The 22,415-nt window shown below is 49.6% G+C and overlaps 1 protein-coding gene across 1 annotated transcript; it reads left to right on the forward strand.

Moving 5' to 3' along the window:
• The first annotated feature begins 2,111 nt into the window (after positions 1-2,111).
• Positions 2,112-22,030, forward strand: KLHL40 (kelch like family member 40). Its single transcript, XM_060248153.1, has 6 exons — positions 2,112-3,373; positions 8,683-8,843; positions 10,697-10,804; positions 14,009-14,194; positions 18,366-18,512; positions 21,886-22,030. Exons 1-6 carry the CDS (start codon positions 2,219-2,221, stop codon positions 21,995-21,997), a joined length of 1,869 nt encoding a protein of 622 aa, XP_060104136.1. The 5' UTR covers positions 2,112-2,218; the 3' UTR covers positions 21,998-22,030.
• The last annotated feature ends 385 nt before the right edge of the window (positions 22,031-22,415 follow it).

The raw sequence follows: 22,415 nt of genomic DNA on the forward strand, positions 1-22,415 counted from the left end.
TGGGCAGTCTTCGCAGTGGAGGACGGTAGTGCCTCTCCCCAAAATACCCTCCCAGTTTCAAAAAGATTGGACCAGGGGGTCCAATTCTATGAGCCCCAAAAGAAGGTGCCCTTATCCTTCATTATTTCCTATGAAAGGAAGGCATTGAAAACATCCCTTTAAATGTGAGGGCCAGAACTCCCAATATGGAAATATCTTCAATAAATCTTTCTTTAAACATAATCTAGTTGTCTTTACCTCTTTTACTGTTCTTATTGCAGTATTTAATGCGTGAATTATTAAACTACCTTTCGGTATATCTTTTGATATAGTTAAAATGGTCATTAGGACATAGAACCTGTTGTTAATTTATTTGAATCCCACCACTGGAGCCATGCAATATATGTGAAAGAGCCACAGTTTGGCCACTCTTGCTAAAGTATTTGTGCCAATCCTTTAAATTGTTCTGGAAGCAAAAGTAAGTCAGCCAAGCTTCAGGGTCCTGAAATATATCCTAAAGAGTGCCTGATTTAGGCCTGCTAGTTAAGGGCTCCGAGTATGGTTGCCATTCCCCAGGTGGGGCCTGGCAATCTCTTGGAGTGACAACTGACTGCTAGGCCAGTTCCCCTGGAGAAAGGGGTATTTGGAGGGTAGGCTCCATAGCATTATAGCAGGGGTGGCCAACAGTAGCTCTCCAGATGTTTTTTGCCTACAATTCCCATCAGCCCCAGCCAGCATGGCCAATGGCTGGGGCTGATGGGAGTTGTAGGCAAAACACATCTGGAGAGCTACCATTGGCCACCCCTGCATTTTAGCCTTCAGATGTTCCTCCCTCCCACAAACTCCACCCTTTACAGCCATTGTCCTCCAATCTCCAGGAATTTCCCCGGCTGGAGTTGGCAGTCTTATATGAATAGCCTCTAAATAAGAGGGGAGAGTTAAATTAGAGCCAGTTTGGTGTAGTGGTTAAGCGCGCAGACTCTTATCTGGGAGAACCAGGTTAGATTCTCCACTCCTCCACTTGCAGCTGCTGGAATGGCCTTGGGTCAGCCATAGCTCTGGCAGAGGTTGTCCTTGAAAGGGCAGCTGCTGGGAGAGCTCTCTCAGCCCCACCCACCTCACAGGGTGTCTGTTGTGGGGGAGGAAGGGAAAGGAGATTGTGAGCCGCTCTGAGTCTCTGATTCTATAAATCTGCAGTTTTTTTCTTCTAAACACTGACTGAAGCCCGTGAAGGCTGAGCCGCATAGGGGAAAATTATCAAATCTATCCTACCAATTGAAATCCCTCTAACCACTAGCCGCCAATTGAAATCCCTCTAACCACTCTTTTCAGGCCAGGATCAAGCCCACTGTGATCTGACAAGGGCCTGAACTATGTTTCTGAGGACACATGATTTGGAAGTTCTATGGCATTAGAATTCGAGTCCTCCAGCTCCACCCACCCAATCTTCAGGTATTTCTCAACTCAGAGTTAGCAACTGTAAAAGAGCAGTCTGCAAACTATGCTCCTCACAAGGAAACCGAATTTTGTAAAAGGCTGCCCTTGGAACTGCCTGCCACTTGACAAAGGGGTCGCCAAAACATTACATGCCTGAAAGAATAAAAATCACAAAAGATTCTCTCTGGGCCATGAAAAATCAAACTGTTTCCCTTTTGTTGCACAGAGCATCCAGTGTGTTTCTTTGTTATTCATTCCACTCTGACTTTGCAATATATTTTTAGCATGTTAAGTCTTGCTCCGGATTTAGAAGAGGCGAAACAGACATACGTATTGCCAACGAGCCCCCACGGTTCCCAAGACTGATTGCGGGAACAACTTTGTTTGATTCGCTCCAAAAAATTAATCTGGGTTTCGCCGACACTAAAGCACACAGTCACAAGTCTTTTTTTGGGAAGGGCCCCTCCAGGAAAAGACCACTCGCTAGTGAATCAGGGAAGCTTCGGTCGCAGATCTAGAATTACCCTTACAGCTGTTACTGAGCTTCCTTGTGTCAATTCCCCCCATCACGCCTCTCTGATGGGCTAGTGTGTCATATTAAAAGGTGATCAGCTTACACATCTCCAGAATGGATTCCCTAAGCTTTGTAACCCTGTCGCTATATATAAAAACCCCTCTCGCTGTAGAAAGCATACTGGAGCCATCTGCGTCACCAGCCGGACCTCTGTCTTCTTCGTGCTCCTTTTGAAAGCGAGAGAACATTTCGTGCGGCCTCCAGCCAGAAAAGAGCGAGGGACTTACGATGTCCACCATGGCTTTGCCTTTCGACCAAACTGAAGAGCTGCGGCTCTACCAGCAAACTCTCCTCCAGGACGGGCTCAAAGATATGCTCGATCACGGCAAGTTCCTCGATTGTGTCTTGAAGACCAAGGGGAAGGAATTCCCGTGTCATCGGCTGGTGCTGGCCGCATGCAGCCCTTATTTCAGGGCCATGTTTCTCTCAGACGTGGAGGAAAGCAAGAAAAGGGAAGTCAGTTTGGAGGACGTTGACCCTGAAGTTCTGGGCAAGATCCTTCACTACATCTATACTTCTGAGTTGGAGATTACTGAGCAGAACGTCCAGGACATTTTCTCTGTGGCCAACATGTTCCAGATCCCTTCCATTTTTACCGTCTGTGTCTCCTTCCTTCAGAAGAGACTTTGCCTCAGCAACTGCTTGGCCGTTTTCAGACTCGGACTGATGCTGGATTGTGCCCGCCTGGCAGTGGCTGCCAGAGATTACATCTGCCACCGCTTTGACCTGCTGACCCGAGACGACGAGTTCTACCAGCTCTCCGCCGACGAGCTCATCGCTATCATCTCCAGCGATTCCCTTAACATCGAGAAAGAGGAGTCCGTCTTTGAGGTGGTGATGAAGTGGGCCACAGCCAAGGATCGTGAGAACCGGGTGAATGCCCTTCCGGTGGTCTTTGAGAGCATCCGTTTCCGCCTCATGGACAAGGATTACCTCAAGAACAAGGTGGAGAAGCACGCCTTAGTCAAGTCTAGCCCTGAACTTCTCAAGAAGATCCAGATGGTGAAGGACGCCCATGAGGGGAAATTCACAGTGTTAAAAAAGACAACCGGGAAGAAAAAAGCGGACAAAAAGGCAGGGGACAACGTCATAAATGGAGATGTCAATGAAGAGGAGGACAAAGAAGAGGATGTCCTTCCGGGGATCTTAAATGATACAATGCGATTCGGGATGTTCCTTCAAGACCTCATTTTCATGATCAGCGACTCAGGGGCAGTGGCCTACGATCCAACGGCAAACGAATGCTACTTTGCCTCCATCTCGGCACAGATTCCAAAGAACCACGTCAGCCTTGTCACCTGTGAGAACCAGGTTTTCATAGCAGGAGGACTTTACTACAATGAGGACAACAAAGAGGATCCCATGAACTCCTACTTCTTGCAGGTACTGGGTGAATTTTCTGTCCATGAACCAGAAACAACATTCACCTTTTGGTTTCTGGGCAAAGGGATGAACAAGCTTCCTCTTGGATTAGAGAGGCAGCCTAATTTTATTTGGGTTCGGGCGGGGTATAGGCTCAGGTCACTTTTGATTCAAATTTGTTTGATTCCATTTCAGTTGGGTGTGTTGGCTGGGGGTCCCAATCCCCCATGGGACAGATCCCCTGCCCCCCTGCTCTTGTGTCTCACTGCTGCTCCAAGCAAGAGGGGAAAATTGGGGGAGGGGCAGGACCCTGTAGTATATAGCATGCAGCACTACATCACTTCTGGTTAAAAAAAAAAAAACGGGACTGACATAGGGTAGCTCTAGGAATCACCAGAAACTCTATGGTGAAATCATAGAATTTCTGTTTCTGGTGATTCCTAGAGTTACACGTTGTCATCATCACTTTCTTTGACTGGAAGTGACATGGTGCCATGGTCATCGTTGCAGACCTGCCCACAGCCCTCCCGAGAGTAGCCAAGCACTTTCTGGCTACTTTGGGGGCAGGCCTTGAATTGTAACAATATCTATGCTTGGGGAAAGCAGTTATCTTTTAAAGAACCTAGGAGTTGTTGGGGGAATCAAACCAAGAGCTAAGCTTTCCAGTCTCCAGGTGGGGCTGGACATCTCCCTCTTCTACAATTGATCTCCACCTGGCAGAGATCAACTCCCCTGGCGAAAATGGCTGCTTGGAAGGGTGGACTCTAGGGGCATTGGACCCTACTGAGGCCCCTTCCCTCCCCAAGCCCCACCGTCTCCTGGATCCACCCCCAAAGTCTCCAGGTATTTTCCAACACAGACCTGGCCACCGTACTAAGAGTCCAGCAAGCCCAGAATTGGGTTGTTAGCTCTGGTTGGGGAATACCTGGAGATTTTGGCGGCGGAACCTGAAGAGGGCAGGGTTTGGGGAGGGGAAGGACCTCAGCATGGTAGAATGCCACAAAATTTAGGCTCCATTTCGTAGAGTGCCACAAAATTTAGTGGCCATTTTCTCCAGGGGAACTGATCTCTTGCCATCTGGAGATCAGTTCCAGGAGGTCTCCGGGCCCCAGTCTTGATGTTGGCAACCCTGAGACACTGTGGCAAGGACTCGGCATGGATCTGCCCACTGGTGGAGCAGCTAAGGCAGCAATGAATGTATCTTGTTTGGCTTGACCAAGTATCTCAGATCAGCTCTGGGTGGTACTTCTCTGTCCTTGGATGCCACATGCTGGATTCAGGCGTAGCCTGTCTTTTTTGTCACCTCCCAGAGATTAAGAAACACAAGTCAGTTAGACGAGGATCGTGCCTGGATGGGAAGGCAGCATAGAAATGTTTTAAATAAATAGATAAGGTGGGGCTATTTATCTGGACAGATACACCAGGCTTAAATCTCCAACTGTGTTTGATGAGTCTCACTATTAATACCGGCATGTATAGCCATGAAGAACAATCTAAACCTTTGGCACATTTTTTTCCATTAATCCTTACGACTACCCTGCAAGGTAGGGTAGTACAATCATCCTCTGTATTGTAGGTGGAGCTAGAGTGGAGGTAGGGTTGCCAAATCCCTCCGGCAGGGGACTGCTCTCTCATAGAGGGGACACAGAGTTTTACTGCTAGTCCTGCAGCGTGCCCAGTGCGATGTCCTCGGTGCAATGACGCCACTTCCGGAAGTGACGTCATCGCACCGGGGATGCTCTAGGACTCATGGTAAAACTCTACGCTCCAGATGAGGCCCGGAGATCTCCTGGAATTGCAACCGATCTCCATGCTACATAGATCAGTTATACTGGAGAAAATGGCTGCTTTGGAGGGTGGAGCCTATGGATTGCAGAGCATCCCTGGCATGATGTGCCCAGCACAATGACATCACTTCTGGGTGACATTATTGTGCAGGGCGTGTCACGTGATGACGGGGCTCTTTCGGGGCGGGAATCCTCCCAGCAGCCTGCTCCCTGCCGGCAGGTTGGGGCCTTCCAGACTGGGGAATCCCCCCTCCCCAGTGGGAGTTTGGCAGCCCTAGGTGGAGGGCTGAGGCTAACAGCAAGACCTGCCCATGGCCACATAACAAACCAATGAGCAAGTCCAGTGTTGGACTGGATGGGCCATTGGCCTGATCCAACAGGGCTTCTCTTATGTTCTTCTGTGACACAGAGTGTTGGACTGGATGGGCCATTGGCCTGATCCAACAGGGCTTCTCTTATGTTCTTATGTGATACAGAGTGTTGGACTGGATGGGCCATTGGCCTGATCCAACAGGGCTTCTCTTATGTTCTTATGTGATACAGAGTGTTGGACTGGATGGGCCATTGGCCTGATCCAACAGGGCTTCTCTTATGTTCTTCTGTGACACAGAGTGTTGGACTGGATGGGCCATTGGCCTGATCCAACAGGGCTTCTCTTATGTTCTTATGTGATACAGAGTGTTGGACTGGATGGGCCATTGGCCTGATCCAACATGGCTTCTCTTATGTTCTTATGTGACACAGAGTGTTGGACTGGATGGGCCATTGGCCTGATCCAACATGGCTTCTCCTATGTTCTTATGTGACACAGAGTGTTGGACTGGATGGGCCATTGGCCTGATCCAACATGGCTTCTCTTATGTTCTTCTGTGACACAGAGTGTTGGACGGAATGGGCCATTGGCCTGATCCAACATGGCTTCTCTTATGTTCTTCTGTGACACAAAGTGTTGGACGGAATGGGCCATTGGCCTGATCCAACATGGCTTCTCTTATGTTCTTCTGTGACACAGAGTGTTGGACGGAATGGGCCATTGGCCTGATCCAACATGGCTTCTCTTATGTTCTTCTGTGACCCAGAGTGTTGGACTGGATGGGCCATTGGCCTGATCCAACATGGCTTCTCTAATGTTCTTCTGTGGACGGGATGGGCCATTGGCCTGATCCAACATGACTTCTCTTACGTTCTTATGACTTCTTCATTCACAAGCACCAAGCGCTTTGGGAGGCTTCCATCTTGCGCACATTCTTTGTCTTTTGTTTCCATTCTGAAACCTGCTCTACTGTAGACAGCAGATTAAAATGTTATCCTAGGTTTTTAATTATTAGTTTTTATTTGGGGAGGGGTCTGGTTCTGTATGAAATTAGGGTTGCCAGCCTCCATGCGGGACTTGGAAATCACAGCTCACTTCCGGACTGCCGAGATCAGTTCCCATTGAAAAAAAGGATGGTTCGGAGGGTGGACTCTATGGCCTCATACTCAGCTCCCTCCCTTCCCAAAACTCTGTCCTCACCGAAATTTCATCCTGAAATCTCCAGGAGTCTCCCTACACAGAGTTGGCTACCCATGCTTGCTGCAATGTTGGTATTGCTCCTACAAACAATGCCATTTTTAAATGTTACCACTGCTGCTTTCACTGCTTTAACAGTGGCAGAGCAACTGCTTGGCGGGCGGAAAGTCCCTGGTTCAGTCTTTAACATCTCTTGAGAGCCAGTTTGGTGTAGTGGTTAAGTGTGTGGACTCTTATCTGGGAGAACCGGGTTTGATTCCCCACTCCTCCACTTGCACCTTCTGGAATGGCCTTGGGTTAGCCATAGCCCTGGCAGAGGTTGTCCTTGAAAGGGCAGCTGCTGTAAGAGCTCTCTTAGCCCCACCCACCTCACAGGGTGTCTGTTGTGGGGGAGGAAGGGAAAGGAGATTGTGAGCCGCTCTGGGACTCTTCGGAGTGGAGGGTGGGATATAAATCCAATATCTTCTTCTACCTCACAGGGTGTCTGTTGTGGGGGAGGAAGGGAAAGGAGATTGTGAGCCGCTCTGAGACTCTTCGGAGTGGAGGGCGGGATATAAATCCAATATCTTCTTCTTCTTCTTGATTGTAGCTGATGTGAAAGCCCTTTACCCAAAACCCTGGTGAGCTGTTTTAGACGAAGGCTCAGCACGAACCAACTGAGTATGTCGGCTGGTTCATGGTTCGCAAAACAACGTTTGCGAACTGAAGAACAGGCCGCAAACTTTCACAAATTTTGATGCAGTTCGTGGTGGTCCGTGAAGAGCCCTTCCGTTCCCCCAACATTTGTTTAAAATCTCGGGGCAGAGGATTCGCACCCACTTTGGAAGATCCATGTGACAATCCAGAAATAACCAGTGAGGGTTTCTTTTTGAAGAAGAAGAAGATGATATTGGATTTATATCCTGCCCTCCACTCCGAAGACTCTCAGAGCGGCTCACAATCTCCTTTCCCTTCCTCCCCCACAACAGACACCCTGTGGGTAGATGAATATATTGGATTTATATCCCGCCCTTCACTCTGAAGAGTCTCAGAGCGGCTCACAATCTCTTTTCCCTTCCTCCCCCACAACAGACACCCTGTGAGGTAGATGAAGATATTGGATTTATATTCCGCCCTCCACTCCAAAGAGTCTCAGAGCGGCTCACAATCTCCTTTCCCTTCCTCCCCCACAACAGACACCCTGTGAGGTAGATGAAGATATTGGATTTATATCCACTCCGAAGAGTCTCAGAGCGACTCACAATCTCCTTTACCCCCCCCCCCCACAACAGACACCCTGTGGGTAGATGAAGATATTGGATTTATATCCCGCCCTCCACTCTGAAGAGTCTCAGAGCGGCTCACAATCTCTTTTCCCTTTCTCCCCCACAATAGACACCCTGTGAGGTAGATGAAGATATTGGATTTATATCCCGCCCTTCACTCTGAAGAGTCTCAGAGCGGCTCACAATCTCCTTTCTCTTCCTCCCCCTGAACAGACACCCTGTGAGGTAGATGAAGATATTGGATTTATATCCCGCCCTCCACTCCGAAGAGTCTCAGAGCGGCTCACAATCTCATTTCCCTCCCCCCCCCCCACAACAGACACCCTGTGAGGTGGGTGGGGCTGAGAGGACTCTCACAGCAGCTGCCTTTTCAAGGACAACCTCTGCCAGAGCTATGGCTGACCCAAGGCTATGCTAGCAGGTGCAAGTGGAGGAGTGGGGAATCAAACCCAGTTCTCCCAGAGAAGAGTCCGCACACTTAACCACTACACCAAACCACTACACATCATCCTTGGTGACGTGGAGTGTGGAGGTGTCCCCTGGCCACCCGTGGGGGACAGGGGAAGGGTTGCCAGATCCAGGGTGGGAAACTCCTGGAGATTTGGGGATGGACAGGGACCTCAGCGGAACACAATGCCCACAGAGCCCACTCTCCAAAGCAACCCTTTTCTCCAGGGGAATTGGAGATGAACTGTAATTCCAGAGGATCCCCAGGTCCCACCTGGAGGCAGGCTTCCTTAGCAGTGACTGTCTTCTTTTTCTCTGCAGTATGATCACCTGGATTCGGACTGGCTGGGCATGCCTCCTCTGCCATCCCCGCGTTGCCTGTTTGGCCTTGGCGAGGCTGAAAACTCCATCTTCGTGATAGGAGGGAAAGAGCTGAAAGAAGGAGAGCAGATGTTAAACTCGGTCATGTGCTACGATCGACTGTAAGCACACATCAGCCCGGGGCACAAGGGAGGATCAATGGGGGGGGGGGGGCGGGGTTTGCCAAGAAAAGCCAGAAAAGAAATCTTGCATTGACCTATTAAGAAGGCTTATGTCTTGCATTTAGTGTTGCCATTCCCCAGGTGAGCCAGGAGAGAAGCCCAAAGGCATCCACCTCAAACCAGCCTCAATATAAAGATTCCATATTTTATGTAACAATTCCTTTGTAAGAAAACGCAATGTTATACGAAGCGCAAATGTAAACCACAGCCGAACAAAAAAAATCCGTCTGCTCGTGGTTGATAGTCTATTCTTTACAACTGGAATTTCGGGACGTGGTAAGGTCAGCCGTGAGAGTAGAGTCCAATGGTCCAAAACTTCTTTTAGCCAGTATAAAGGATATGGACATATGAAGCTGCCTTATATTGAATCAGACCCTCAGTCCATCAAAGTCAGTATTGTCTACTCAGACTGGCAGGGGCTCTCCAGAGTCTCAAGCTGAGGGACCCTTTTAGTTGGAGATGCTGGGGATTGAACCTGGGGCCTTCTGCTTACCAGGCAGATGCTCTACCACTGAACTACCATCCCTCCCCAACATATATGAACCTATGAAGCTAGCTTCTACTGGATCAGACCTTCGGTCCATCAAAGTCAGTATTGTCTACTCAGACTGGCAGCGGCTCTCCAGGGTCTCAAGCTGAGGTTTTTCACAACTATTTGCCTGGACCCTTTTTTGGAGATGCCAGGGATTGAACCTGGGACCTTCTGCTTCCCAAGCAGATGCTCTACCACTGAGCCACCGTCCCTCCCCATGGAAGGATGGAAGCAGCAAGGCACAAGATCGCAACAGGGATGCACATAATGCCCTGTTTCGCACGAGGCTTCAACGAGCTTCAAAACAAATTGAAACCATTCGTATGGGAGACCAACGCTCCGAACATTCTGCAGAAAGGCAACGGCATAAAGTGTTGCGATCAGAAAGTGTTGCAGAAAGTGTTGCGATCAGAAAGTGGTGGGGAGAAGGAAATGTCTGCTGGGCACCCCATTATTCCCTATGGAGACCAATTCCCACTTGGGGATTCGCAACCCTAGGTCGAGCCATGACCTTCATAAAATATAATGCGAGACAGTAGATATATAAACTTTCTAAAAGACAGAGACAAACACAATTAAAGATTTTAAAAACTTAAAATAAAACATACATTAGCACTTGGTCTTAAAGCTGCTTTCTTTCCTATTTATCCTGTGCGGTCCACGGAACTGGGCAAAGGAAGCGCTGGCTCTTTCCTAAGGGGACCAGGGGGAGCCTCAGCCAATAGAAGGAAGAGAGGCTTGGCTCGAAAGCTCTGCAGGGCAACTGAGAGAACCTGGCAAGGCAACTGAGAGAGCCTGGCAAAGCAACCTGTCCCTCCTCCCCCTTCCTCCCCAAGGGAGGAGCCTCAGCCAATGGAGAAAATAGAGGCTTTGCTCTGTAGCTCCTGTGTGATTGAGCAAGCCTTAGAAAGCAAGCTGTTATGCAGAAGGAAGCAAGAGAGAGGAAGAAGGAAGCAGATGACTGCCAGTTGCTCAGGGGCCTGATAGGAGCCCTCCGGGGGCCTGATTTGGCCACTGGGCCGCATGTTTGACACCCTTGATCTAAATGGTATAGCTTAGGAAGGAACATACGAATATAAGAAGAGCCCTGCTGGATCAAACCAGCGGTCCATCTCCTCCAGCATCTTCTTGCTGGGAAGGAAACCAGGGTGTTGTCATGTAAGCTAAGGAAGCCTCAGCCTTGTTAAGCTCCCCTGCAAAGTGGTGTGTGTGTGTGTGTTGCTTACATGTGTCAAAAGTGTGTTGCTCTTTTGCCCCACAGATCCTTCAAGTGGGGGGAAGCAGACCCCCTCCCTTACTCAGTCTACGGCCACAGCGTAGTATCCTACGACAACCTCATCTACGTCATCGGAGGCAAAGGAAATGATAAGTAAGAGAGTCCGCTGCGATATCTCGCAATGTGTAATTTTACTTCCTATGGTAAACTTGTTATGACCAGCATTCAAAAGGACACCACTTCATTCCCCACCTTTGTGAGAGCATCAGAAGAGCCCTGCTGGATCAGACCAACTGTCCATCTAGTCCAGCCTCCTGTCTCACACAGTGGCCAACCAGTTCCTCTGGAGGACAAACAATAGAGCATAGAGCCAAGGCCTAGGCTTCCCAACCCTCCTGCCCTGGCAGGGGACCCCAGGATTTCCAGCCTCTTCCCCTGCTCCCCAAAAAAACGGAAGCGTGGGGAGGGGGGAAACGGCGCCAAGGAGCGCGGCGAGCCGCCCCATCTCGGGGCGGGCGACGCCACTGCGTGGCTGCCACCTCTTCCCGCTCACCGTAGCTGCTCCTCCGAGATGGGCTCAGGCTGAGCTCATCTCGGAGGAGCAGCTAAGATGAAGCTGAGAAGAGGTGGCAGCAGCGCAGCGCCATCGCCCGCTCCGCCTCTGAGGTAAAATCAAAAAAGGGGAGGGTGGAGCAGGTCAGGAGCGTGGCGAGCCGCGAATCAGGGTCCTTCTAGGACCCGGACTCGTGGCTTGCCACGCTCCTGGCCTGCCTCCACCCTCCCCTTCTCTGATTTTACCTCAGAGGCAGAGCGGGCGATGGCGCTGCTGCTGCCTCTTCTCGGCTTCATCTTAGCTGCTCCTCCGAGATGAGCTCAGCCTGAGCCCATCTCGGAGGAGCAGCTACGGTGAGCGGGAAGAGGTGGCAGCAGCGCAGCGGCTGCCCGCTCCGAGATGGGGCGGCTTACCACGCTCCCTGGCGCCGTTTTCCCCCTCCCCCCTAGCTCCACCCCAATGTATCCTGGCTCCACCCCCAAAGTCTCCTGGCTCCACCCACAAAGTCCCCAGATATTTCTGAAATTGGACTTGGCAACCCTACCAAGGCCTTCCCCTGATAAGAACATCAGAAGAGCCTTGTGGATCAAACCAGTGAAGGTCCATCTAGCCCAGCCTCCTGTCTCACACAGTGGACAGCCAGTTCCTCTGGAGGGCCCACAACAGGGCAGGGAGGCTGAGGTCTTCCCCTGAGGAGAACCTCAGAAGAGCCTTGCTGGGTCAGACCAGGGAGGGTTCATCTAGTTCAGCCTCCTGTCTCACACAGTGGCCAACCAGTTCCTCTGGAGGACAAACAATAGAGCACAGAGGCCGAGGCCTTCCCCTGATAAGAACATCAAAGACCCTTGCAGATCAGACCAATGAGGGTCCATCTAGCCCAGCCTCCTGTCTCACACAGCGGCCAACCAGTTCCTCCGAAGGGCCAACAACAGGACAGAGAGGCCTTCCCCTGATGTTGCCTCCTGGCTCTGGGATTCAGAGGATTAGTGTCTCTGAATGTAGAGGTTCCCCTCAGTCACTATGGCTAGTAGTCACTGATAGACTTATCCCCCATGAATCTACTTATTCCCCTTTTAAAAGCTATTTATTCTTGTGGCCGTCAAGCCCTCCTCTGGCAGTGAATTCCACTTTTTAACCATTCTCTGTGTAAAGTGGTGTTTCCTTTTGTCCGTCCTCAACCTACGGCCCATTGGCTTCAATGGATGGCCTCAAGTTCTAGCCTTTTGGGAGAGGGAGAAAAACTTTTTCTTTGTCCACTCTTTGTCCACCCCATGCTTACTTCTATTATAGAATCATAGAGTTGGAAGGGACCTCCAGGGTCATCTAGTCCAACCCCCTGCACAATGCAGGAAACTCACAAACTATAAACCTCTCTTTTGTCCCACCCCCCCCCCCTTACCCATGTCTTTTCGAAACTGTCCCCCTTTAGAAGATATTGGATTTACATCCCGCCCTCCACACCCAAGAGTCTCAGAGTGGCTCACAATCTCCTTTACCTTCCTCCCTCACAACAGACACCCTGCGAGGTGGGTGGGGCTGAGAGGGCTCTCACAGCAGCTGCCCTTTCAAGGACAACCTCTGCCAGAGCTATGGCTGACCCAAGGCCGTTCCAGCAGGTGTAAGTGGAGGAGTGGAGAATCAAACCCGGTTCTCCCAGATAAGAGTCCGCACACTTAACCACTGCACCGAACTGGCTCTCCAATTTAGTAATCTGTTTTCTAGACTGAAAACTCCCAGATTCTTCAACCTTTCCTTGTAGGGAAGGTGCCCCAACCCCCTAATCTCCCTTGTCTCCAGGGGTGGAATTCTAGCAGGAGCTCCCTTCTGATGTAGTCAATCCTTCTAGAGCTTACATGGCTCTTAGTACGGGGCCTACTGTAAGCTCCCTCTAAGCTGTGAAGACTCGTGGCCATGACTCCACGAGCTACTGGCATTAAAGTTGTGAGCGGTGTTCCCTCTAAGCTGAGTTAGCGCGAGCTAGCTGACAATTTTTTAGCGTCCACCTCACACATTTTTGTCTCAGCTCAGGAGAAAGAGCCCCGGAGCCAACTGATTTGTGTGGGAGCTCACAACTTTAATGCCAGCAGCTCACAAAGTAGGCTTTTTGCTCACCAGACTCCGCAGCTTAGAGCGAGCCATTTGGCTGCTCCAGAAGTTAGTCTGCTCTGGGGCCGTCCTTCCTGAGCTAAAACGAAACTGTGTGAGCCGGAAGTGGGGGAAAAAAAAACCTGTGAGCCAGCCCACACTTAGACCAATTTCGCACGAGAGCTTTAATCCTGGTTTAACTCCGTCCCCAAACTGACTTTGAACATATGAACATATAAACATATGAAGCTGCCTTCTACTGAATCAGACCCTCGGTCCATCAAAATCAGTATTGTCTTCTCAGACTGGCAGCAGCTCTCCAGCGTCTCAAGCTGAGGTTTTTCACACCTATTTGCCTGGACCCTTTTTTGGAGATGCCAGGGATTGAACCTGGGACCTTCTGCTTCCCAAGCAGATGCTCTACCACTGAGCCACCGTCCTTCCTCACAACTTTCTACACTAAAACCTTAGAATCGTAGAGTCATAAAGTTGGTTTCTCTGATTCTCTGATTCTAGTGTCGAAGGTCAGTTTGGGGATAGAGTTAAACCAGGATTAAAGCTCTAGCGCGAAATTAGTCTTACTCAGCTTGGATCGAACGCTGCTTGTCACCGTCCCCCAAACAGGGACCGTGACCCTAAAACAGATGAATTCATGATCAATACCCGAAGAAGATCCATTGAGACGTTTGGATTCTCCCCTACCTTCAACTCTGTTGCAGGAAATGCTTGAACAACCTGAGCGTCTACGACTTCGGCAAGTTTGAATGGAAGGAGCTGGCGCCAATGAAGACGGCCCGTTCGCTCTTCGGGGCCACGGTGCACGACGGCAAAATTTACGCGGCGGCTGGAGTGACCGACTCTGGTTTGACCAACTCGGTGGAAGTTTACGACATCGCGGCCAATAGGTAGGTGCCTTCTGTAGCAGTCTTTCTACAGTTGGCCACTGGCAGCGGATCAGTGTAGGGTTGCCAAATCCAGGTTGGGAAATTCCTGGAGATTTGGGGATGGATCCTGGGGAGGACAGGGCCCTCAGTGGGGGACAAGGCCACAGAGTCCACCCTCCAATGCATCCATTTGCTCCAGGGGAACTGATGCCTACAGTCTACAAATGAGCTGCAATTCCAGGGGATCCCCAGGTCCCACCAGGAGGCTGTCATCCCTAAATCTTGCCTTAGAAGAAGAAGACTCTGAATCAGAGTCTCAGGGAGGCTAACATTCTCTTTTATCTTCTTAACCTGCAACAGACACCCTGTGAGGTGGGTGGGGCTGAGAGGGCTCTCCCAGCAGCTGCCCTTTCAAGGACAACTCCTGCGAGAGCAATGGCTGACCCAAGGCCATTCCAGCAGCTGCAAGTGGAGGAGTGGGGAATCAAACCCGGTTCTCCCAGATAAGATTCCGCTCACTTAACCACTATGGCTGACCCAAGGCCATTCCAGCAGGTTCAAGTGGAGGAGTGGGGAATCAAACCCGGTTCTCCTAGATAAGAGTCTGCTCACTTAATCACTATGGCTGACCCAAGGCCATTCCAGCAAGTGCAAGTGGAGGAATGGATAATCAAACCCAGTTCTCCCGGATAAGAGTCCGCACACTTAACCATTATGGCTGACCCAAGGCTATTCCAGCAGCTGCAAGTGGAGGAATGGGAAATCCAACCTGGTTCTCCCAGATAAGAGTCCGCTCACTAGCAAAGGCCATTCCAGCAGCTGCAAGTGGAGGAGTGGGCAATCAAACCCGGTTCTCCCAGATAAGAGTCCTCTCACTTAACCACTATGGCTGACCCAAGGCCATCCCAGCAGCTGCAAGTGGAGGAGTGGGGAATCAAACCTGGTGCTCCCAGATAAAAGTCCGCACACTTACCGAACACTAACTTTCCATCTAGGATTCAGCAGGGAGAACTTTTGTTCTCTGCTGCCCCAGAGGGCATGTTAGTTTGATTGGATCAAATTACAGGAGAGTGGGTTTGGGTTGAACATTAGGAGAAACTTCTGCATGTTGCTATCGCTTAGACAATAAAACAAGTGATCTAGGCATGAAGGATCCACTCTGTTGGAGTGAGCGACTCAACGTGCCTGGGACATTGGTGGGGGAGGGAGGTGGTTGGAGATCTCCTGGGATTATAACTGATCTCCAGGCAACAGAGATCCATTCCCCTGGAGGAAATGGCTGCTTTGGAAGGTGGACTCTATGCCCTGTTGAAGTCCCTCCCCTCCCCAAACCCCGCCCTCCTCAGACTCCACCCCCAAATCTGCAGGAATTTTTCAATCTGTCATGTAGTGCAGGGGTGGCCAACGGTAGCTCTCCAGATGTTTTTTGCCTACAACTCCCATCAGCCCCAGCCAGCATGGCCAAGGGCCGGGGCTGATGGGAGTTGTAGGCAAAAAACATCTGGAGAGCTGCCGTTGGCCACCCCTGATGTAGTGCTTAAATGTAAATCGATGGTGCGGTCTCATTTGGAGCACTGTGTGCAATTCTGGTCACTGCACCTCAAAAAGGATATTATCGCATTGGAATAAGTCCAGAAAAGGGCAACTTGAATGATTAAAGGTTTGGAACACTTTCCCTGTGAAGAAAGGTTGAAACGCTTGGGGCTTTTTAGCTTGGAGAAACGTCGACTGCGGGGTGACATTATAGAGGTTTACAAGATTATGCGTGGGATGGAGAAAGTAGAGAAAGAAGTCCTTTTCTCCCTTTCTTACAATAAGAGAACTCATGCGCATTCAATGAAATTGCTGAGCAGTCGAGTTAAAACAGATAAAAGGAAGTCCTTCTTCACCCAAAGGGTGATTAACCTGTGGAATTCACTGCCACAGGAGGTGGTGGCGGCTACAAGCATAGCCAGCTTCAAGAGGGGATTGGATAAAAATATGGAGCAGAGGTCCATCAGTGGCTATTAGCCACGGTGTATATATATATATGTGTGTGTGTGTGTGTGTGTGTGTGTGTATGTGTATACACACACACACACATATTGGCCACTGTGTGACACAGAGTGTTGGACTGGATGGGCCACTGGCCTGATCCAACATGGCTTCTCTTATGTTCTTCTGTGACACAGAGTGTTGGACTGGATGGGCCATTGGCCTGATCCAGCATGGCTTCTCTTATGTTCTTATGTGACTCAGTGTGTTGGACTGGATGGGCCATTGGCCTGATCCAACAGGGCTTCTCTTATGTTCTTATGTGACTCAGAGTGTTGGACTGGAGGGGCCACTGGCCTGATCCAACAGGGCTTCTCTTATGTTCTTATGTGACTCAGAGTGTTGGACTGGATGGGCCACTGGCCTGATCCAACAGGGCTTCTCTTATGTTCTTCTGTGACTCAGAGTGTTGGACTGGATGGGCCATTGGCCTGATCCAACAGGGCTTCTCTTATGTTCTTATGTGACTCAGAGTGATGGACTGGATGGGCTGTTGGCCTGATCCAACAGGCTTCTCTTATGTTCTTATGTGACACAGAGTGATGGACTGGATGGGCCATTGGCCTGATCCAACATGGCTTCTCTTGTGTTCTTACGTGACACAGAGTGATGGACTGGATGGGCCATTGGCCTGATCCAACATGGCTTCTCTTGTGTTCTTACGTGACACAGAGTGATGGACTGGATGGGCCATTGGCCTGATCCAACATGGCTTCTCTTATGTTCTTATGTGACGCAGAGTGTTGGACTGGATGGGCCATTGGCCTGATCCAACATGGCTTCTCTTATATTCTTATGTGACACAGAGTGTTGGACTGGATGGGCCATTGACCTGATCCAATATGGCTTCTCTTATGTTCTTATGTGACTCAGAGTGTTGGACTGGATGGGCCATTGGCCTGATCCAACAGGGCTTCTCTTATGTTCTTATGTGACTCAGAGTGATGGACTGGATGGGCTGTTGGCCTGATCCAACAGGCTTCTCTTATGTTCTTATGTGACACAGAGTGATGGACTGGATGGGCCATTGGCCTGATCCAACATGGCTTCTCTTGTGTTCTTACGTGACACAGAGTGATGGACTGGATGGGCCATTGGCCTGATCCAACATGGCTTCTCTTGTGTTCTTACGTGACACAGAGTGATGGACTGGATGGGCCATTGGCCTGATCCAACATGGCTTCTCTTATGTTCTTATGTGACGCAGAGTGTTGGACTGGATGGGCCATTGGCCTGATCCAACATGGCTTCTCTTATATTCTTATGTGACACAGAGTGTTGGACTGGAGGGGCGATTGGCCTGATCCAACATGGCTTCTCTTATGTTCTTATGTGACACAGAGTGTTGGACTGGATGGGCCATTGGCCTGATCCAACATGGCTTCTCTTGTGTTCTTATGTGACACAGAGTGTTGGACTGGATGGGCCATTGGCCTGATCCAACATGGCTTCTCTTATGTTCTTATGTGACACAGAGTGTTGGACTGGATGGGCCATTGGCCTGATCCAACATGGCTTCTCTTATGTTCTTATGTGACACAGAGTGTTGGACTGGATGGGCCATTGGCCTGATCCAACATGGCTTCTCTTGTGTTCTTATGTGACACAGAGTGATGGACTGGATGGGCCATTGGCCTGATCCAACATGGCTTCTCTTATGTTCTTATGTTGGACTCAGTGTTCCCTCTAAGCTGACTTAGTGTGAGTTAGCTCACAGGTTTTTTTAGCCTCTGGTCACACATTTTTGTCTTTGTTCCCCAAAAATGCCCCCAGAGCAAACTAATTGATGCAGTAACTCGGAACTTTTATGCCGGTAGCTCACCACTTCAATGCTAGCAGCTCACGAAGTAGAATTTCCGCTTACTAGACTCCACAGCTTAGAGGGAACATTGGTTGGGCTCTGTTCGAAGCCCCGCTTGTGCCATGGAAGGTGGGTGAGTTATTTTCGACCAGTCACGCTCTCCCAGCCTAACCTACCTTGCAGGGTGGTTGAGAGGACAAAATGGAGGAGAAGGATGTAAACTACTTTGGTCCCCTTTGGGGAGAAAGGTGGAATGAGAATGAAACAAACAAACGAGTGAATGAATGATTCCTGATGGTGACTGTGCGGTTTGATTGACAGGAATATCTTCTAACCGCATCTTTTCTATTCTGGCAGATGGGAGGCCTTCACCGAATTCCCTCAAGAACGCAGCTCTGTCAGTCTGGTCAGCCTCTCCGGCACCCTCTATCTCATTGGGGGGTTCGCCACCGTCGAGACAGAGTCAGGAGAGCTGCTGCCCACGGAGCTCAATGACGTCTGGAGGTGAGGCATGGTTTACGCTTCGATTCAGCCTCGCTGGCATTTGTGGGAAGAAGGCAAATGCTGCAGGAACATATGGGTTTTTATTGATTTGAATGATGCCTATTAGCTGTGAGCCACGTGTTTAGCAAAATCCCATGGAAAGCCCCTGTTGCTGGATCGGTCCGACAGCTCACTTAGTCGGTGACCCTGCTTCAACTGGTAGGGTTGCCAGCTTCCAGGTAGGACCTGGGGATCTCTTGGGCAATAGAAACTAGTTCCTCTGGAGAATATGGCTGCTTTGGAGGGTGAACTCTATGGCATTATTTCCTGCTGAGGTTCCTATCCTCCCCAGGTTCTCCCCACAAATCTTAAGGGATATCCCAAACTAAAGTTGGCAACCTTATCAAGTGGGACAGGGCTCTTTTTTCGTAGCAAGAACTCCTTTGCATATTAGGCCAGATTAGGGTTGCCAAGTCCAATTCAAGAAATATCTGGGGACTTTGTGGGTGGAGCCAGGAGACATTAAGGGTGGAGCCAAGATCGAGGCTGTGACAAGCATCATTGAACTCCAAAGGGAGTTCTGGCCATCATATTTAAAGGAACGGCACACCTTTTCGATGCCTTCCTTCCACAGGAAATAATGAAGGATGGGGCACCTTCTTTTGGGGCCCATAGAATTGGATCCCCTGGTCCAATCTTTTTGAAACTTGGGAGGTATTTTGGGGAGAGGCACTAGATGCTGTACTGAAAGTTTGGTGCCTCTACCCCCCCCCCAAAAAAAAACAGCCCCCAGAGCCCCAGATACCCACAGATCAATTCTCCATGATTTTCTATGGGAATAAATCTCCATAGGGAATAGCAGAGTTCCCAGCAGACATTTCCCTCCCCTCCCCCCGCTTTCTGATGACCCTGAAGCGGGGGGAGGGCCTCCAAACCGGGGGATCCCCTGCCCCCACCTGGGGATTGGCAACCCTAGGCCAGACACCCCTGATGTAGCCAATCCTCCAAGAGCTTATAGAACTCTTATTACAGGGCCTACCGTAAGCTCCAGGAGGACTGGCTACGTAAGCAGTTTGTGACCTAATATGCATAGGAGTTCCTTCTACAAAAAAAAGTCCTGAAAACTCACAAGCACAACTTATAATGCCCTGGCTTTTATAGATTCAGTCTAGCTATCGCAACTAAATAAATGGGGGCAGCCCTTTTTAAAGTTTTGGGGGTGGACTTAGAGTTGCCAAGTCCAAGTCAAGAAATATTGGGGAGGGAAGGTGGCTCAGCGGTAGAGCATCTGCTTGGTAAGCAGAAGGTTCCAGGTTCAATCCAACTAAAATGGTCCAGGCAAGTAGGCGTGAAAAACCTCAGCTTGAGACTCTTGAGAGCGGCTGCCAGTCTGAGTAGACAATACTGACTTTGATGGACTGAGGGTCTGATTCAGGATAAGGCAGCTTCATAGAGAGATTCCTCAGTGGAACAGGCTTCCTCCTTGGGAGGTGGTGGGCTCTCCTTCCTTGGAGGTTTTTAAACAGAGGCTAGATGGCCATCGGACAGCAACGAAGATCCTGTGAATTTAGGGGGAAGTGTTTGTGAGTTTCCTGCGTTGTGCAGGGGGTTGGACTAGATGACCCTGGATATCCCTTCCAACTCTATGATTCTATGATATGTTCATATGGAGAAACGTCGACTGCAGGGTGACATGATAGAGGTTTACAAGATAATGCATGGGATGGAGAAAGTAGAGAAAGAAGTCCTTTTCTCCCTTTCTCACAATACAAGAACTTGTGGCCATTCGATGAAATTGCTGAGCAGACAGGTTAAAACGGATAAAAGGAAGTACTTCTTCACCCAAAGGGTGATTAACATGTGGAATTCACTGCCACAGGAGGTGGTGGCGGCCACAAGCATGGCCACCCTCAAGAGGGGTTTAGATAAAAATATGGAGCAGAGGTCCATCAGTGGCTATTAGCCACAGTGTGTGTGTGTGTGTGTGTGTGTGATAGATGGATGGATGGATGGATGGATGGATAGATAGATAGATAGATAGATAGATAGATAGATAGATAGATAGATAGATAGATAGATAGATAGATAGATGATGGATAGATGGATGGATGGATGGATGGATGGATGGATGGATGGATGGATGGATGGATGGATAGATAGATAGATAGATAGATAGATAGATAGATAGATAGATAGATAGATAGATAGATAGATAGATAGATAGATAGATAGATAGATAGATAGATAGATAGATAGATATAAATTTTGGCGACTGTGTGACACAGAGTGTTGGACTGGATGGGCCATTGGCCTGACCCAACATGGCTTCTCTTATGTTCTTATGTTATGTTCCTCACATCTTGTGGCAATGAGTTCCACCACTCTGTTACACAGCATCTCTATTCACCTGTCCCGAAGCCCCGCCAAACACTTCCCAAGTGTTTCTTCCCACCCCAACCTGCCATCAAGTGATCGCTAGTTATCCCTCTAGGTAAGGATGCCAACCTCCAGGTGAGACCTGGGGATCCCCTGGAATTACAGCTCGTCTCTAGACTACAGAGATCAGTTTCCACGGGGAAAATGGATGATATGGGGGGGGAGGTAGACTCTAAGGTATTGTACCCCACTAAGATCACTGTTTCCCCCCTAGTCTCCAGTACAAATCAAATCTCCAGTGGCCAATCAAAAGCCCTACTGGGCAAAAGTCCCTCCAGATCTCACCCAATTTAAAAAAAAACTTGGTGGACACCAAGAAAGATGTTGGTGACTTTCATGGCTCTCACAGGTATCATGTTGGGGACACTTGATGTTAGGGTCCCCAGGCGGGGGTAGGAGATCCCCAATTTTGGAGGCCATCCCCTCACTTCAGAGTCATCCAAAAGTGGTGGGAAGGGGGAAAGGTCAGCTAGGCACTCCATTATTCCCTATGAAGACAAATTCCCATAGGATATAAAGGAGAATTGAACCCTGAGTATCTAGAGCTTGGGGGGAGGATGTTTTTTGAGATAGGTGCACCAAATCTGCAGCATAGGATCCTGTCCCTCTCCTCAAAACACCCTCCAAGTTTCAAAAGGATCGGACGAGGGGGTCCAATTCTATGAGCCCCCCAAGAAGGCGCCCCTATCCTTCATTATTTCCAATGGAGGGAGGGCATTGAAAAGGTGTGCGGTCCATTGAAATGTGATGGCCAGAACTCCCTTTGGAGTTCAGTGATGCTCGTCACAACCTTGCTCCTGGCTCCACCCCCAAAGTCCCCAGATATCTCTTGAGCTGGACCTGGCAACCGTGCTTGATTTAAAAGCATGACAAAAGAAGCAATCGAATTCCAAAGAAGAGATGAGGCAGGCGTCAACCCACTCCTAACCTAGATGTTTGATGTTCCTTCCTTTTTCAGGTATGATGAGGAGGCGAAGAAATGGGAAGGCATCCTTCGAGAGATCCAGTATGCCTCGGGGGCCACATTTCTGCCTGTGCGGCTCAACGTCATGCGACTAACCAAGATGTGAATTTGCCGAAGCATCTCCTTCTCTTTTTTCTGATCTTTCCTTCCTCTCATCTTTTTTTTTTTTTAAATTTTCATTTAACGATTCAACGCTGCAGTGTCCCCTTTTGGTAAAATAAAACATCAAATGCCTACAGTTTCCCTGTTTTCTGCACCCTAGAGGAAACCAAAAAGATGGATGTCCTGGCATTTGTGGGGGAACACAGGGTTGCCAGCCTCCAGGTGGGCCCCAGAGATCTCCTGGGGTTACAACTGGTTTTCCAGATGACAGAGATTTGTTCCCTTGAAGAAAATATCTGCTTTGGAGGGTGGATTCTAGGAATGCCAACCTCCGGGGGGACCTGGGGATTCCCTGGAATTACAGCATCTCCAGACTGCAGAGATAAGTTCCCCTGGAGAAAGTGGATGCTTTGGGGGTGGAC

The sequence above is a fragment of the Heteronotia binoei genome, chromosome 10, assembly GCF_032191835.1.
Source record: "Heteronotia binoei isolate CCM8104 ecotype False Entrance Well chromosome 10, APGP_CSIRO_Hbin_v1, whole genome shotgun sequence".
Classification (NCBI taxonomy): domain Eukaryota; kingdom Metazoa; phylum Chordata; class Lepidosauria; order Squamata; family Gekkonidae; genus Heteronotia; species Heteronotia binoei.